Source organism: Haliotis rufescens, unplaced genomic scaffold (assembly GCF_023055435.1).
Source record: "Haliotis rufescens isolate VD_foot unplaced genomic scaffold, xgHalRufe1.0.p SCAF_24, whole genome shotgun sequence".
Taxonomy (NCBI): Eukaryota; Metazoa; Mollusca; class Gastropoda; order Lepetellida; family Haliotidae; genus Haliotis; species Haliotis rufescens.
The window spans coordinates 7,592,820-7,610,403 of record NW_025963935.1 but is presented as its reverse complement, the minus strand read 5'-3'; the positions used below and the strand labels follow the sequence as shown (position 1 = coordinate 7,610,403).

General features: G+C 42.7%; 1 protein-coding gene across 1 annotated transcript; it reads left to right on the top strand.

Annotated features, from left to right (window-relative positions):
• Positions 1-599: 599 nt before the first annotated feature.
• Positions 600-16,933, top strand: LOC124117311. Its single transcript, XM_046479128.2, has 9 exons — positions 600-903; positions 9,521-9,634; positions 10,336-10,572; positions 11,965-12,142; positions 12,817-12,935; positions 13,572-13,734; positions 15,451-15,558; positions 15,922-15,947; positions 16,842-16,933. The coding sequence occupies exons 1-8, from the start codon at positions 693-695 to the stop codon at positions 15,929-15,931; spliced, it is 1,140 nt and encodes a 379-aa protein (XP_046335084.2). The 5' UTR covers positions 600-692; the 3' UTR covers positions 15,932-15,947; positions 16,842-16,933.
• Positions 16,934-17,584: the final 651 nt, after the last annotated feature.

Here is a 17,584-nt window from a genome sequence, read left to right as displayed (position 1 = left end):
ATCTTTCTGGCATTGCCTCCCCTCTATAGGCAATGCGTTTTTCGAATGGTCCAACATATGCCAACAGACATTCGAAAAGGTAAAGCAAGCCCTTACAACAACCCACAACCTTGCATATCCCGACCAAAAGAAACCCTCCATCCTCACAACTGATACATCTTAATCTGCAAAAGGGTACATTTTAGGCCAACTTAATTCTCATGGCGTAACTTGGAATTCAAGTATCTTCCTGTTCTGTTTTTAGGAACAAAACTATGTTGATTGGTAATGTTTTGTTGCTCGTCAGTTATGAGGGTATATGATGCTTAATGGCCATTTGCCATCACAGTCAACACCTGTTATGACCTTTTAAATTTGAAGATTTGAAATGATTATTAATAAATAAGGGTTACAGGCATACTGTCTCTCAGGGCCATGTCTCTCTGTATTGATAAGATGGCCGTATTGCGGTCGAGACTTTTTATTGGGCTGACATATTTTTGTTTCAAATAGATGGAGGCTGATTTTTTCATTGACACAAAATTACGAGCTGTTACTTAAAACTAGGAATACATGAGCAACTTCTCTTTCACTAAATCAATTAGACCTAACCACGAGTGTCTGTACAACCATGTGACTTCACGTGGGCAGTTCCATACAGCATAAATGAGGTCTGTGTTTGATAATTGTCAGTAGCTGTTTGAAGAATTACAATGATGTTCTCCTCCAACTACTTCCCGTGCCTCCTCCTGGCCTTTCTCGCCCAACAAGCATCAGCCGGAACACTCACTGGAAATTCATCAAATTGCCCAGTACCAGGTCGTGTAAACCAGAAGCTTCAAGCCCTCTGTGACAGACTGGCCAACATTTCCCACGGCATTAATAGTGCCCTTGAAATCATCGATGAACAGTGTCCGTGCCTGAGTAAGTAGCATTATGATATTTTCTTTAGTTGTATGAAGATCATTAAACGCTTTCTGTCAGCTGGAGGGGTGGTGTGTGGTGTGGAGTTGTGGTGGGAAGGGGGTTGGGTGTGTGTTTGGGGGTGGTGGGGGTGTGGGGTGTGTGCGGTTGGCGGTTCAGTGGTAGGTATAACAATGAAACGGCAGATACTTACAGTGAAGTCTATCCCATCTCAGTGACAAATTTCAACATGGAAGATGTGACCCAAAGTTTGATCGAAATGAAATTCTACCATGAAATTGAAGAATGCTCGATTCTGACTGGTTCAAAAGAGGGGTTTTTTTTGCTACGGGTACCCCTTTTAAATACACTAAGACATTTCACACAAAAAACGTGCGCATGAATACATCGATAGCCTACAAATTCAATTCATAAAAAAAATAGCTGCCAACCACTGTGAAACGAATTGATATTTCCTCTGTTACACGCTTGGTCTCTAATACAAGCCAGGTCTCCAATACATGTCATGTCAATGGCCCTCGCGAAATTAATACACGGCCTAGCGTCCAATTGAAGAAATACGGAAGATAACAGATGTCTTTGGTGACGAAATATTGTTCTAGGCCGTAATCCTGACTGCTTTGGTGATGAGATTACAAGAATCTATGAAGGCATAATTTTTGTATACAAATGAAATGTTTATGAAACTGTCAGGGACATGTTGAAGCGAACAGACTAGAATAGTTAATTTCGATTATCATTGAAACAACCGACAATGAAAGTAAAATATAACATAATAAAAATGTGTTTGAAGAAACTTTATTTGTGACAACATGTTGTTTACAAACCCTTTTGTGTTTGATATTCATTGTAATCTCCACCGTTAGGATTTGGCAGGACGGTTTTTGAAAATCCATCAGAAAACACCCCTCCATTCGACAGGCCATCAAAACAATGTCCCGACATCACTGACGTCACAGCTTATCAAACGTGATGAAATTCATTACAGAACATGCAAAATTAAGAAAATCATACACAAACTACTATTTCTTGGTCACAAATGTCTCATTCTTTTCAAACTCTGGCTTTGAATACGTGAAAGCTTATAATTGACAGGTCAAACCATGCAGATTCCTCGTGTCAAAGTACCCGGCTAGTCTGCAGCCTAAAAAACGCGATTGTTCAGTCATACCCAGTTTCACTGGTAATCGTATTGTACCAGCAGGCTCTATCATTCCCAGTTAATGTTGAACCGCATCTTAGATCGGGGTTGCCATCCTGCTTCGTTTGAGGGATTGCCTAGAAGTCGGGCCAAGAAAAATCGGGCCGGGGCGGGCCAGCGGGTAATACAAAAAATGTTTTGCAGAATATTAAAACGAAACGTTCGTATCTAGGCAGATCTCAAATGTCCACAAACGTATAGTTTTGCTCATTTAATTGAGTTTGAATCAAAATGCATCTTTAACAATGCAATAAACTGATAATTATGATTACAAACCGTAAGTCCTCGTTGAAAAGTCAGTGTCTTGACTGTGTGTTGTCTTTGATGAGAAGTTTTCTCCCCGACCTTAGCATGTAGGGGTGTGATGTCCTGGAAATGACAGTGTCTTGACTACTCTTCTTTCATTAATTAACGGGGCGGTCGGGTTGCCAAGTGGTTAAAGCGTTCGCTCGTCACGCCGAAGACCCGGGTTCGATTCCCGACATGGGTACGATGTGTGAAGCCGTTATATTGCTGGAATATTGCTAAAAGCGGCGTAAAACCATACTCACTCACTCACTCGTTAATTAACGTGTTGGGCATCCCTAATTAACCTTTACTAGTTCATGTCAAAACAACACAGGATGTTTACTGGAAGTGGGTGTACGCGAATGTCATAGGGCTGACACGACACGTGTTAATAACTGTCCTAGCTCTTCTAAAGTTACTAAACATTCTTCACATCTTAAGACTGGTATTATATCTACCCATATACCACTTTAGTGTCTCATATTGCGGTATTTAAAGAAACCACGGTGCTCATACTGAAGCCCCTTTCCCTCTTTCCCTCTCAACATTCTCAACATAGTCTCTATCAGAAGTGTTCGGTCCGACTTAAACCTCACAGATGTATCATCAAATGAATTCACATCTACAAACTAGTTTAATATCTACCTATATACCACTTAAAAGTGTCTCAGATCGCGGTATTAAAAGAAAACAAGGTTGGGTCCGACTTGGCCCGGGCTGTCAAAATCAACTTTAAACACAGCAAATGTATTCACATCTATAAACTAGTATACTATCTACCTATATACCACTTTACAGTGTATCAGATCGCGGTATTTAAAGAAAACAAGGTGCTCAAAGTGAGGCCCTTTTCCCTTTACATTCTCAACATATTCTCTATCAGAAGTGTTTGGCTTGTGTTGGGTCCGACTTTGCCCGGGCTGTCAAAATCAACTTTAAACACAAAGATGTATCATCACATGTGTTTACATCTGTATTATATCTACCAATACAAACCTTTATAGTGTCACAGTATATCGCATCTCAAGAAAACTGGTCCGTTAAAATCAAGCGCTTTTACTGTTTTTTCTCCAAGAAAATCTGTCAGAAATGTTCGGTCCGACATGGACCAGGCTTGATGCACCAGCTTTGATGCACCAGCTTTGATGCACCAGCTTTGGAGCAACACCCTTGAGGCACCAGCCTTGATGCACCATTGATGCACCACCATTGAAGCACCAGCCTTGATGCACTGCCCTTGAGGCACCACCCTTAATGCACCACCATTGAAGCACCACCATTGAAGCACCACCCTTGATGCACTGCCCTTGAGGAACCACCCTTAAAGCACCACCATTGATGCACAACCATTGAAGCAACACCCTTGAGGCACCACCCTTGATGCACCACCATTGAAGCACCACCCTTGAAGCACCGCCCTTGAGGCACCACCTTTGAGGCCACAACTTGAAGCACCACCCTTGATGCACCACCATTGAAGAACCACCCTTGATGCACCGCCCTTGAGGCACCACCCTTGATGCACCACCATTGAAGCACCAACCTTGAGGCACTGCCCTTGAGGCACCAACCTTGATGATACCATTGAAGCACCACCCTTGAAACACCGCCCTTGAGGCACCACCTTTGAGGCACCACCATTGAAGCACCACCATTGAAGCACCATCCTTGATGCACCACCATTGAAGCACCTACCTTGAAGCACCTACCTCGATGCACCGCCCTTGAGGCACCACCATTAAAGCACCACCATTGAAGCACCACCCTTGATGCACAATCCTTGTTGCACCGCCCTTGAGGCAGCACCCTTGTAGCACCACTTTGGAGGCACCGCCCTTGAGGCATCACCTTTAAGGCACCACCATTGAAGCACCACCATTGAAGCACAATCCTTGTTGCACCGCCCTTGAGGCACCACCTTTGAGGCACCACCATTGATGCACCACCATTGAAGCACCACCATTGAAGCACCACCCTTGAAGCGCCACCCTTGAGGCACCACCTTTGAGGAACCACCATTGAAGCACCACCATTGAAGCTCCACCCTTGATGCACCGCCCTTGAGGCACCGCCCTTGAGGTACCTCCATTGAAGCACCACCATTGAAGCACCACCCTTGAGGCACCACCTTTAAGGCACCACCATTGAATCACGATCCTTGATGCGCCACCATTTAAGCACCGCCCTTGAGGCACCACCTTTGAGGCACCACCATTGAAGCACCACCATTGAAGCACCACCCTTGAAGCACCACCCTTGAAGCACCGCCCTTGAGGTACCCCCATTGAAGCACCACCATGGAAGCACCACCCTTGAGGCACCACCTTTGAGGCACCACCATTAAAGCACCACCATTGAAGCACCACCCTTGATGCAACACCCTTGAAGCACCGCCCTTGAGGCGCCACCTTTGAAGCAGCACCATTGATACACTACCCTTGATGTATTACCTTTTATGTACGACCCTTGATCCACCTCCTTTGAAGCACCACAAATGAAGCACCATCTTTGAGGCACCACCATTTATGCACCACCTTTGATGCACCACCCCTAATGCACCACCATTTATGTACCACCATTGAAGCACCATCCTTAATGCACTACCCTTGATGTACCACCTTTTAGGCACGACCCTGGATCCACCTCCTTTGAAACACCGCCCTTGACGCACCATCTTAGAGGCACCACCATTGAAGCACCACCATTGAAGCACCATCCTTGATGCATCACCTTTGATGCACCACCTTTGATGCACCACCATTAATGCACCACCTTTGAGGCACCACCATTGATGCACCACCCTTGAGGCACTACAATTAAAGCACCACCCTTGATGCACCACCTTTGAGGCAACGCAATTAAAGCACCACCCTTGATGCACCACCCTTGATGCACCGGCTTTGATGCACCACAATTGAAGCACCATCCTTGATGCACCACCCTTGATGTACCACCTTTAAGGCACGACCCTGGATCCACCTCCTTTCAAACACCGCCCTTGAGGCACCACCTTTGAGGCACCACCATTGAAGCACCACCATTGAAGCACCATCCTTGATGCACCACCATTGATGCACCACCTTTGATGCACCACCATTGATGCACCACCTTTGAGGCACCACCATTGATGCACCACCCTTGAGGCACCACAATTAAAGCACCACCCTTGATGCACCACCTTTGTTGCACCACCATTGATGCACCACCTTTGAGGCACCACCCTTGATGCACCACCCTTGAGGCGACCATTGAAGCACCACCCTTGATGCACCACCCTTGATGCACCACCCTTGAAGCACCTCCTTTGAGGCACCACCCTTGATGCACCGCCCTTGAGGCACCACCCTTGATGCACCACCCTTGAGGCGACCATTGAAGCACCACCCTTGATGCACCACCCTTGAAGCACCTCCTTTGAGGCACCACCCTTGATGCACCGCCCTTGAGGCACCACCCTTGATGCACCACCCTTGAAGCACCACCCTTGAGGCACCACCATTGAAGCACCACCCTTGATGCACAACCCTTGAGGCACCACCCTTGATACACCATCCTTGATGGACCACCTTTGAGGCACCACCCTTGATGCACCACCCAAGACCCAAGTGAAATACACTACCATCACGGCTGTTCTACAAGTCGTTCTGTCACTCTGTATGCAAAACGTACTTGTTTGAGGCCAAATTGCCTTTGAACCATCAGCAAAGACTATAAATGGTGTCAATGGTTCAGAGATATACACACTACCTCCACAACTGTTCTAGCGGTTGCCCTTCTTCCTCTCACGTAACGTGAGCATCTGTTCTTCTTTAAGGCAAACTCACCTTTTAGCCTACAGCCAACATTCCAACTGGTTCCTTGGTGCCGAGATGAATACACTACTTTCAAATCTCTTCTGTGGGTCGCCGTTTTTACTAGAATGCAACGTGAGCATCAGTTCCTGTCTGTGACCAACTCGCAATGGATCCATCACACAAGGCCCCAACTTGTGTCGTTGCACCCATAGCTGAATACATTGCCGTCACTTCCAGGGGTCATTCTTTTACCGCATAAATTACACCAGCATATGTTCTGGTTTGAGACCAACTCACCTGATTCGAACTGGCTTCTTTCGGTCCGAGATGAGTAGACTCTATACAAATGAATAAGTTTCCATTTTGTGAACCTTACTATCGGCAAATCAAGCCTGTCCTAGACACGCCAGAGGCCGATATTGTGAGCATCGGAATACAATATCCAATCAACCAAATCACACAATCTACCAAATAACCGAGCCTGACCATTCGATCCAATTTAGTCGTATCTTCCTCCTAGCAATAGTATTGCACTGACAAGATGCAGGTGATTGCGGTCCAGCTGTCTCTTCTTAACCCAGTTATATAACATCTTGATTTGATATTGAAATGGTTTTCATTGAAACCCCTTTACCCTCGCAATGATAGCCTTGCAGGACATTTCATTATCAGAGATCGCACAGTGAAGTGAAGTCGTCAGCAGAGTTCCATGGTATGGATCTGATCCTAGGTCAGACGCCATGTTCACATGACCATCTTGGTTGAACCTGTCAACAAAGTGACAAGGAAATTATGTTATCTGTGTGGCTCCACGTCCAGTTACATAAGGAGGCCAGATGCCTTGTGCATGGCTAAGGATCAAGTGTCGTCACAGAAGCTGCCATCGTCCCCTTAAGCATTGTCCTCCTGGTCACCTGTGATGGTTCCAGCTGGAGTATGGCTAAGGATCCAGTGTCGTCACAGAAGCTGCCATTGTCCCCTTAGGCATTTTCCTGCTGGTCTATGTTTTGGCTCCAGTTGGAGTATGGCTAAAGATCCAGTGTCGTCACAGAAGCTGCCATCGTCCCCTTAGGCATTGTCTTCCTGCAATATGTGTTGGGCCTAACACTAAAACTAGCCTTGGCACGGGTCACATTTGGGTGGTAGTACACCTATAGGTGGGGCGATATCGAGGGTCATACGAGGATATTTTCGGTGTAGTTCTGTATTAAGGCTGTTGTTTCACATGAGGTAAGTGGCCTGGCAGTGTCGTGTTGACAGATAGCATAGTTCATAGTGGGGAATATCTTCGGTTGTTGGATACCGTGGGCCACGAACATTTGCCTCGCCACAAGTATGTGTGTAAGATGTGACACGAGTGGACATTTTGCTTGGGACAGTAAAAATCGGAGGGAAGAGAGGCGAGTGAAAGGTTTGAGAAAGGTCAAGGGAAAAAATTGAAAGAATAATACTTATCCCAGATAGATAGATATGATGTTATTAAATCATTGGTTTAATCATCATGCAGGTAATTTTTTCTGCCACAAATCCTGACGTTGAGATAGAATGTATCTAGAGATTGCGATAAGGCATCGAGGCAAGTAGTAGGAATCCCCTCCTTGATGATAATTATTTTTGTATGTGTACTAGTGAAAACATCTCTCGGATTGGCAAAATCAAAACATGATAATTTTTGCTATGAAGTTAACCCCCTTGGTAACTTCATCTTCTGGTATGCTTTGCAAAGCTATCGTTCTACACAGAACGTCACCATTATGACGCCATATCGCTCATTGTGACGCAAAAGATATGACGTCACAGTCGTATATAGCAAAGTGCAAAATTCCAAGCCCTCTGTTGTCCCCAAAACTTAAAATACACTGTCATTGTTGATTTCTATCATGCACGAAATGTATTGCCACACATCCTTTGAATTTTGCAGTAACCGTAACTTTTCATTTTGTAACCTACATGGGTAGATATAATTATTGAAATACGCCTACCGACAATGATTAAAAATGTTGTATTCTATGAATATTAGCTTCCGCGGTGGTGCGGCCGTCAAATCAGCTGTTTTAATCAGAGGGGATTTATTGTGATTTAATAGCCTCCGACTGACCAATCAGAATCGAGTTATTCCCAAATGCATGGTCGGATACGAAGGCTGTAGTATGGAGGTTGCTTGGCCCACCACTTTTCGATTCTGTTGCATGTAGTCTCTCCTGTAACATATGAATTGTTGCTTTGGATACTATAGAGACGTCTAGCAATGACGTCTTATCTCACAGTGAGCATCCATAAACAACCCTCACTGTTGTTTTACGTTGGGTGCAGTCTATTCTGGAACTGAAATTTTGAAAAAACGGATTTTCTCAAGAAGATTCAAAGGTCAAACCTACTAAAAGTCTTTTATACATGTGTTGTCCACATGATGCTGTGATCGTGGGCCTGAATGGCGGGCAAATGTAAGTGCTGTGTTGGGTTGTTTTTACTCGACCTGATGCCCTCCCAATAATTAGTCCTGTGTTTTATTATTGACGATTCTGCAACACTGTGAAGTAAAGGAATATAAGTGAAGTTTTTGTACTTTAGAATTGTGTAATCTACAGAAAGGGAACTCTTAATTCCAGTATCCTAGTGGTGAATCAAGGTTGGAATAGAACAACAAATCTGCATGTTTGTCGTAACAGGCGACAGAATGGAAAGTCACAATAACATATGGTAATGATATGATCAGAATCTCACAAAACAGTCATCATGTAACGACGACATTGGTCTTTTACTGAAGCATCTTCGATAAAGCGCATATATTCAGGACATTAATGAGTGGCCTTCGTTCATGATTTTTAAAAAAACAACTAATTTGTACAGAAATTAAGAAATTCTATCAGAATTACGAAATTAATTGTTCGGGCGACTGTCGAATTAAGCAAAGACATTGTCAACAACTAAATACATTATGGCAAAAACATAATGCAAAATTCTTTCTGATATTTCTGATATCCATTAAAAGCGACAAGATGGTGTCCTGAATCTTATCTCTTCACTGAAAGCGGAGTTCACAAATATTCTCCAGTAGACCTAGAATATATAGTTTTTATTGGCCGAGTTTATTTATCTATTTGGCTATTTTGATTGTGTAGTTTACAGTGGCAGCATGGTGGTTACACATGTGTTCAATCACTATTCCGGCAACACGTGCAATACAACTGTTCTGAGCTGAAATATTCTCAGGTGTTTGTCAACGAAATACATTTCACATGCTTTCGCACACAGTGAAGCGTATGTAAATTATGTTATGATTGAGTATTTCAGAGAATCAAGTATCATTTCCGAATCATCTATCGTCTTGCAGGTGAACCCCCTGAGTGTTACGAAACAAGAGTCAACGCCTTCTTGACTGCCCTCCAAAACTTCTCCGATACAGTACAGACTGTCAAGGCCGACGCTCCACAAGACTGTCCGGATCGTAGGTCTTTTACAATCACGAACAAGTATTTTCTTTATTGCAATATCATTATATATCCAGAAACGATAGATTCACTGACCTACTGCTGATGTGATTTGAACCTTGCTCTACAGACATCTAAGATAAGGTGGCAGATTCAGCGGGTTTCAATCAGGCCATTAAAACGCTACTTGAGAAATGTGTTATTATTCATCTAAGTCACTAAGTCAATAAGTCAACAATAACTGATTACTGTTATTACAAAGAGGCAGTTTTACACAGCGACGGTTCTAGTGCAGAGAACTTGCACAGCTATAAGTAAAAGGAGGACACGTGTTTTAAATTTGGATAGTTAAACTTTCCATCACATGCCCATTGCAATTCAAGTTCATGTTCATGACGTAACAATCATGACATCAGAAAGTACATAGAAATATGTAATCTTTAACTTGTAGTGTTTTGGGGTATCCTTTCTGGACGTTGTGCATGGTGCGTGAGCTGATTGCCTTACACGACTAGAAAAGATACCAGGATACCCGGAATCTGTGTAACATAGTCAAGATGCATGTAGACATATCAGCAAATAAATATCAACTCATGAGATAATGTGGCTGACTCGGTTATGGTCTTAAAGTCTTTACTTAAATCAAGTTTCAAAATGGTATGCCAGCGCAAACAAAACCATGTCTTGTTGACTTTAAGTTGCTGCTATATACTTGAAGGTACCGGTGCGGTGTTTGTGGCGTCGTGTGATGGAACTGATGTTGTCGTCGTGGATCCTAACGGCTTCATCCAAAATGGCATCACTACAATTGTAAATGTAGATGGATTGACATTGTCTGGCCCCCCCAACACGATGTCCGACTATGCATTATCTTACTACGACAACGGTGCTATGATTACAATCGTATGTAAGGTCATGCCATCCGGGGTAGATACAGCCATAGAAACAGGGCCTGGTACGTTTGTGAGCATTATGTATTTTTGTTCAAAATAACTTATCAATTTGTATGTTGAGAAAATACCCCTGTTTGGACATGCAATGCATCCCTTGTTCAAAATCACTAATGTTGCGAGTGGAGAGTTTTGGATGACAATCATTCAATGTCCCAGAAAAGGAACCGATGTGATTTTAGAATCGATATCTGTGTGGGAACTTTGTAGATACACATAAACAAAACATACTAGAATGTATTGTCCTGTGCTACAGCAGATGCTCACCACGGAGATGACGGATGCTGAGTTACAATGACTTAGGTTAAGAATTGCGGAGTTGCGAAGAATTTTTGTCTTTGTGCATGTAGACATCGCCCTCGTGTTTTGATGTCATGGCGGAAAATTTGTTTTCACCACATAAAACAAGTACGTTTTCATGACGAATGTGTCACGTTTTACATAATCCTACAATTGTAATTTATCTGTCATGATGTTGTTCGGATATATGACAGTATTTTGTTCGCTCACAGTTTACATAAAGCTGTCAAATAAACTGTACTTTATCTATGTACGATCTAATAAGGCTACATATTTTAGAGGCTTTTTCGTTAGCAAAACAGAAACTTGGACAACATTTAACACTTTTTGCTTTTCAAACTAGTCTTTAAATGTTCTTCAAGGGGGGTAAAAATTCAATAATATGCAAGTCCGTTAAACTGCAAAGTCAGAGGTTGGTCCAGTACCGCGCGACCACAATTCTCGCACAGCGTTGATTTTTCGAAACTATATGCATCTGAACATTAACTCGGCAACCAGGATTCCAGCGATAATGTAGTTAATCACAAGCTTTTTGTCAGATATCTCGCGAGACCCGTGTTGTATGTAACTCACCGCCGTGTGAATACAATTTCAGTTCGTGCAACTAATGGCATACAACAAGTTGTATACAACTACCCCTTTAGGAGATTAAATAACTGTAATTTCGTATCACATTATACACTTCTGTTTCTGACAGGTAATTGGAAAGATACTGCTTTGATCCTGCCATATTCTTACAACTACCCTATTACACTTTTACATGTGATCTGAGTGAGTGAGTTGGTGGGTGAGTAGGATTTAACGCCGCTTTTAACAGTATTCCAGATAAATCACGGTGTGTCAGCTTAATTTGGGAGGAAAGCCCGAAGTGATGCAGGTCTCAGATGTTTATCGGGGCGGACCGGATTCGTACCCACAATCATAGGTTTCTGGCGTGCCCAAGGGACGCAACTCTGCACAGCGAATCGCGGCGCCTTAGACGACTGGGCCACCCGTGCCCCCTTCTGTACAAGCAAACGTTCCATTGTTTGACACCTTCATTGACACTTTTATTCTTTATCAGCCCAAGTCTTAATTTGTCATTGATTTGTTGTCAGGGATGACACAAAGCATTACTGGCATTGCCTTCAATCCTGCCAACGGAGGCGTCCTTTATGTAGCCCTTACCAGGGATACTGGTGGGAATGGCATCGGTACCGCAGTCAGAGGAGGCTTCGGCTTCTCAATTCTCTTCCCATTTAATGGCGAGACTGGCAAGATTTATATTTGCGGCGAGTATGTACACAGACTTACTTAAAGAAACTTACAAGGACGTGTTGTGCATGATTGGTTTGGTTTGTTGTCATATCTATGTTTGTTTGTTTGTTTGTTTGTTTGTTTGTTTGTTGTTACACGCCACATTCAGCAATATTCCAGCTGTATGAAGGCGGTCTGTAAATAATGGAGTCTGGACCAGGCAATCCAGTGATTGACATCATGAGCATCGACGCATGCAATTGGGATACAATGATATGCATTAACCACGTCAGCGAGTCTGACCCCCAGATCCCGTTAGTCGCCACTAACGACAGGCATTGTCGCCAGAATCATGATATCACATTGCACAGGTCATTAAAAGAAGACAGATTGGAGGTTTGTTTGTTTGTTGTTTAACACCGCACTCAGCAATATTCCAGCTATATGACGGCGGTCTGTAATTCATCGAGTCTGGACCAGACAATCCAGTGATTGACATCATGAGCATCGATCCACGCAAATGGGATCGATGACGTAAGGAAGAGCTGACAGGGAGTTGTCGGGTTTTTTTATATTTACATTTATGTTGTGAGAATAGTTTATGGCTCTGTGTTCTTATTGCGTATTTAATATTTAACACCCTTAAGTAATGCGAGTGGTAGAGAATGGGTCATGTTAACAACTGAACAATATCTGATACAATATTGCTGCAGCTACGTGTACATGAGTGACGGTCAGAAGATCCTCAGAAGACCACTCGACGGCACAGGCGACTGGGAGCAAGTCTTGAAGCATTCACTGCCTCCTCTGGAGTTCGTGGTTCTCGAAGATGGTAGGTGCAATACAATTAATCAAATTATAATTCTGTGTTGGCATGTGAATATATTTTTTTCCTTTGCGTATTTTCACATGTAGACCATTTCGTGTGGACAACATGTTCGTAAATTCAGGTGCCCGTGTTATAGGGATATGCAATTTTACATAGGTCTGTGAAATTACACGGGCATGTAAATAATGCATGGTCACAGGAGACAGAGCGACACGCCCGACAAGGAGGGTGGTGTAACCAGCATATTGCTGCTCAAACTTGACCCTGGTAACCCATACAAGGTCACAGGAGACAGAGCGACACGCCGAATGTTGACTGCTTGAGTTCTACTGTTTCATGACAATGCCTCTTCTCACACCTGGGTGCACGGTTGCAGAGTTGCTGTGCAGAGTTGCGTCCTTTGGGCATGCCAGAAACCAAAGATCGTGGGTTCGAATCCCGGTTCACCCCGATTATGTTTCAATTGATGATGCTTGTCAGCACCATACCCGTGCTCGTTGGTTTTACCAAAGTGGTAAACGTCTGAGACCTGCATCACTTTGGGTTTTCTCCTAACATCAAGTCGACACGTCGTGATATGCCTGGAATACTGTTTAAAGCGGTGTTAAACCCATTTCACTCACTCACTTTCTGATACAGGAAGAATTGTGTTCTGTGAATCATCCGGTGCCGTGTGGATATATGATCCTGCTGACGAAACATACAGACAGCTGAAAGAGCCTACCGATGATAATTGCTGTGGTTCAATTAAAATCAGCCCCTGTGATGATGACCTGATCTACATCGCAAACAAAAACGATGCGTGAGTAATAAAGATTTTATGCGTTTTTAATATATACACACCAAACTTTCTTTCTTCAAAACAAGAACAAATACATTATTGACATCCTTATTATTCATAAGATTTGCATTTGTTGGTAATTCATCTGTAATCGCTGAACCAATGTCAGTCTTGTGGAGAATGTTATGTCTTTGCCCCTTGTTCCGACCCCTTCTCATATCAGGTTGCTTGATAGCCAGGTGAGAGTGATGTCTTAGGTGAGAGTTTGCGTCTTTCCTGAAATAAGCGAAAAATAACTGAAGATGAGTTCATAGTGGGTTTATTGTAATAGAACTGAATTGTGTTTACAGTCTGAACATCGACATGATATACTTGTAGTGAAAAGGTGTGATGGACCACAACATGATATACTTGTAGTTAAAGGGGGAAGGGACCACCACGTGATATACTTGTAGTTAAAGGGGGTGAGGGACCACCACATGCTATACTTGTAGTTAAAGGGGGTGAGGGGCCACCACGTGATATACTTGTGGTTAAAAGGTGTGACAGACCACCACATGATATACTTGTAGTTAACGGGGGTGAGGGGCCACCACGTGATATACTTGTAGTTAAAGGGTGTGACAGACCACCACATGATATACTTGTGGTTAAAGGGTGTGTGGGGCCACCACATGATATATTTGTTGTTAAAGGGTGTGACAGACCACCACGTGATATACTTGTTGTTAAAGGGTGTGACAGACCACCACGTGATATACTTGTTGTTAAAGGGTGTGACAGACCACCACGTGATATACTTGTAGTTAAAGGGTATGACAGACCACAGCGTGATATACTTGTGGTTAAAGGGGGTGAGGGGCCACCACGTGATATACTTGTGGTTAAAGGGTGTGACAGACCACCACGTGATATACTTGTAGTTAAAGGGTGTGACAGACCACCACGTGATATACTTGTAGTTAAAGGGTATGACAGACCACCACATGATATACTTGTAGTTAAAGGGGGTGAGGTGCCACCACGTGATATACTTGTGGTTAAAGGGTGTGACAGACCACCACGTGATATACTTGTGGTTAAAGGGTGTGACAGACCACCACATGATATACTTTTGGTTAAAGGGTGTGAGGGGCCACCACATGATATACTTGTGGTTAAAGGTTGTGACAGACCACCACGTGATATACTTGTAGTTAAAGGGGGTGGGGGACCACAACATGATATACTTGTAGTTAAAGGGTGTGAGGGACCTTGACATGCTATACTTAACTGCTGGATATACCCAGAAAGAATGTCATCATATCAGTGTGGGTGCCCTGGTAGTGGACTTGATTTTAGATTAGGTATGAGAGGGTAGCCGCGAAAAAGGCATCTCTTGGTCGGACTTATTTAAGTTATCAGGGTGCATGCATTCAGTTTGTTTGTTTGTTGAATGGTTTTGTTTGTTTGTTGTTAAAAGGCCGCACTCAGCAATATTCCAGCTGTATGACGGCGGTCTGTAAATTGTCAAGTCTGGACCAGACAATTCGGTGATTTACATCATTAGCTTCGATCTACGCAATTGGGATAAGATCACATGCATCAACCAAGTCAAGTCGCCTCTTACGACAAGCATAGTTATGTAGCATATTTTCCATTAATTTATAAACCAGTTTCATTTGTACAGTCGATGTGTTGCCCTGCTCTCACCGGTTTCTTCAATGAAGGTGACTAAATGGAGGTTTCTTCTTTCAGGGATATCGAGATCTACAATGCTACATCACTTGAATTCGTTAGTTCATTGGCATACACCACGTCGACTCCCTCTGCATGCCCGTCTATTGCTTGTGATCCAACATTGTGGTATGAATTGTTACAATGTATTAGTTACTGTTACACATCCAGCAAGAACAACGACCAAGTAATTAACCAGTAATAGAACACAGAGTAATAGACTTTAAACTGTTTCTTGTTACTTATATTGATCTTCAAAACAGCTTGAAGGTTTGATTTGATATGATTGAGTTGTGACTGAAAATAGTACAATCCTAATATTCTTCTAATATATCCACTAAGGAATTTTCGAATAAGGGTTATCAATCAAAACAGAATAATTCAGTTTATTCAACAAGATGTGTCAGATATGTTTAGAGGAGATAACCTTTAGATACCTCCTCATCCGTTAAATGTTAAATTGTAATTCTGATGTATATTGTCATGTTGCAGCTGTGCATAAACGGCATTCCATGACGGTAAGTTATTTCTTGTTGATTCTTGTAGAAACCCCTCAGCCATGACAGTTCTTCACTTCAGAGTAAATGCATTTTGTTGTGTTCACTGTGGGAAGTTGAGACGCTGTTTTTCATGATTTTATGAAAGTGGCATATTAATAGTATAGTAATTGTGCGTGAGTGATCATTTGCACTAAGTATTGCAAGATTCCAGTGATATTTGATCATCAAGATATTGTCAAAACTATATCTTATTTAGAAACTTCTGATCTTCTATAAACAGCTAAATATCTAAAGGATACCTACTATATGTACCAAGTATACTTTAAAAATACATTATTTTCAAGTGAGAAATTATATTAACATATACTTCTATGGTCTAGTGGTAGAGCTGAAGGTCCGGGGTTCGATCCCCGGCCGCGTCATACCAAAAGACGTTAAAAGATGGTACTTGTTGTTACCCTGTCTGGCGCTCGACATTTAAGGGGTAAGAAAAGCACTGGTCGGCTCAGGGTCAGTATATTGTGTGTCTGAGTGGGGTATTCATGTTACATTGCGGAATGGTATCTCAGTGAGCTATCACTATAAATCAGCATCAGTCAGGACTAGTACAAGCAGCCACACACACACACACACGTGCTTGCCTGTCGCTTTATAAGTGCAATAACCTTGGACGCGACGTTAAACCCCATTTCACTTCACCCCCCAACAGAAATGACAGCAGATGCTCTCGTACACAAATGACAACTTTTGTCTAAACATTGTTATTACTTAAGATATTAAGAGAGGCAATCACATGCCAGCGTATGGAGTTTTGTGTTTGCGATCTCGTGTGAGCCTGTGCCTGTATGTATATGTGTGCTCTGGTGAATCAAGTAATTCATTTGCTATAATGAATTTGCCTTATATTTTCAGGATGAGCGGATATCGGAAGCAACGTTATCCGAACGTTAAAGAATAAAAAAAGTGTTGTGACTTTGTTTTGTGAATAAACCTTGTTACACTTACAACATGTTTGTTTCTCTTTGCCAATAGCGAGTACAGCATCTATATGGATGCCTCTACAGAGTATATCATAGTTATATATATATGTTGACAAGTAATGCGTAACATACCTTCTCACAATATAAATAGTAAACCTTCACAGAACAACTCAGGAGTCAATATTATGTCACTTTCCTCAAGTTTCAAAGTCAATGGGTTTTTTCTTTATAACTGATAAAGGCTTATCCTCTAAAGACAGAAAAGCGACAACAACAACTTTCAACTAAAAAAATATTAACTTTTCCACAGGCACAAACGACTTTCTTTACATGTTTTGCACTAAACAGTACAAGTTGATAGTTTCAACAGCTGAAGGACTTGCTATATTCCTGGGGTGGAGGGGTAGGTAGGAACCACATATAATACGTCAATGCCAGATATCCTAGGGTGGAGGGGTAGGTAGGAACACATATAAAACGTCAATGTCAGAGGGCCTAGGGTGGAGGGGTAGGTAGGAACACATATAACACGTCAATGTCAGAGGTCCTTGGGTGGAGGGGTAGGTAGGAACACATATAACACGTCAATGTCAGAGGGCCTAGGGTGGAGGGGTAGGTAGGAACACATATAGCACGTTAATGTCAGAGGGCCTTGGGTGGAGGGGTAGGTAGGAA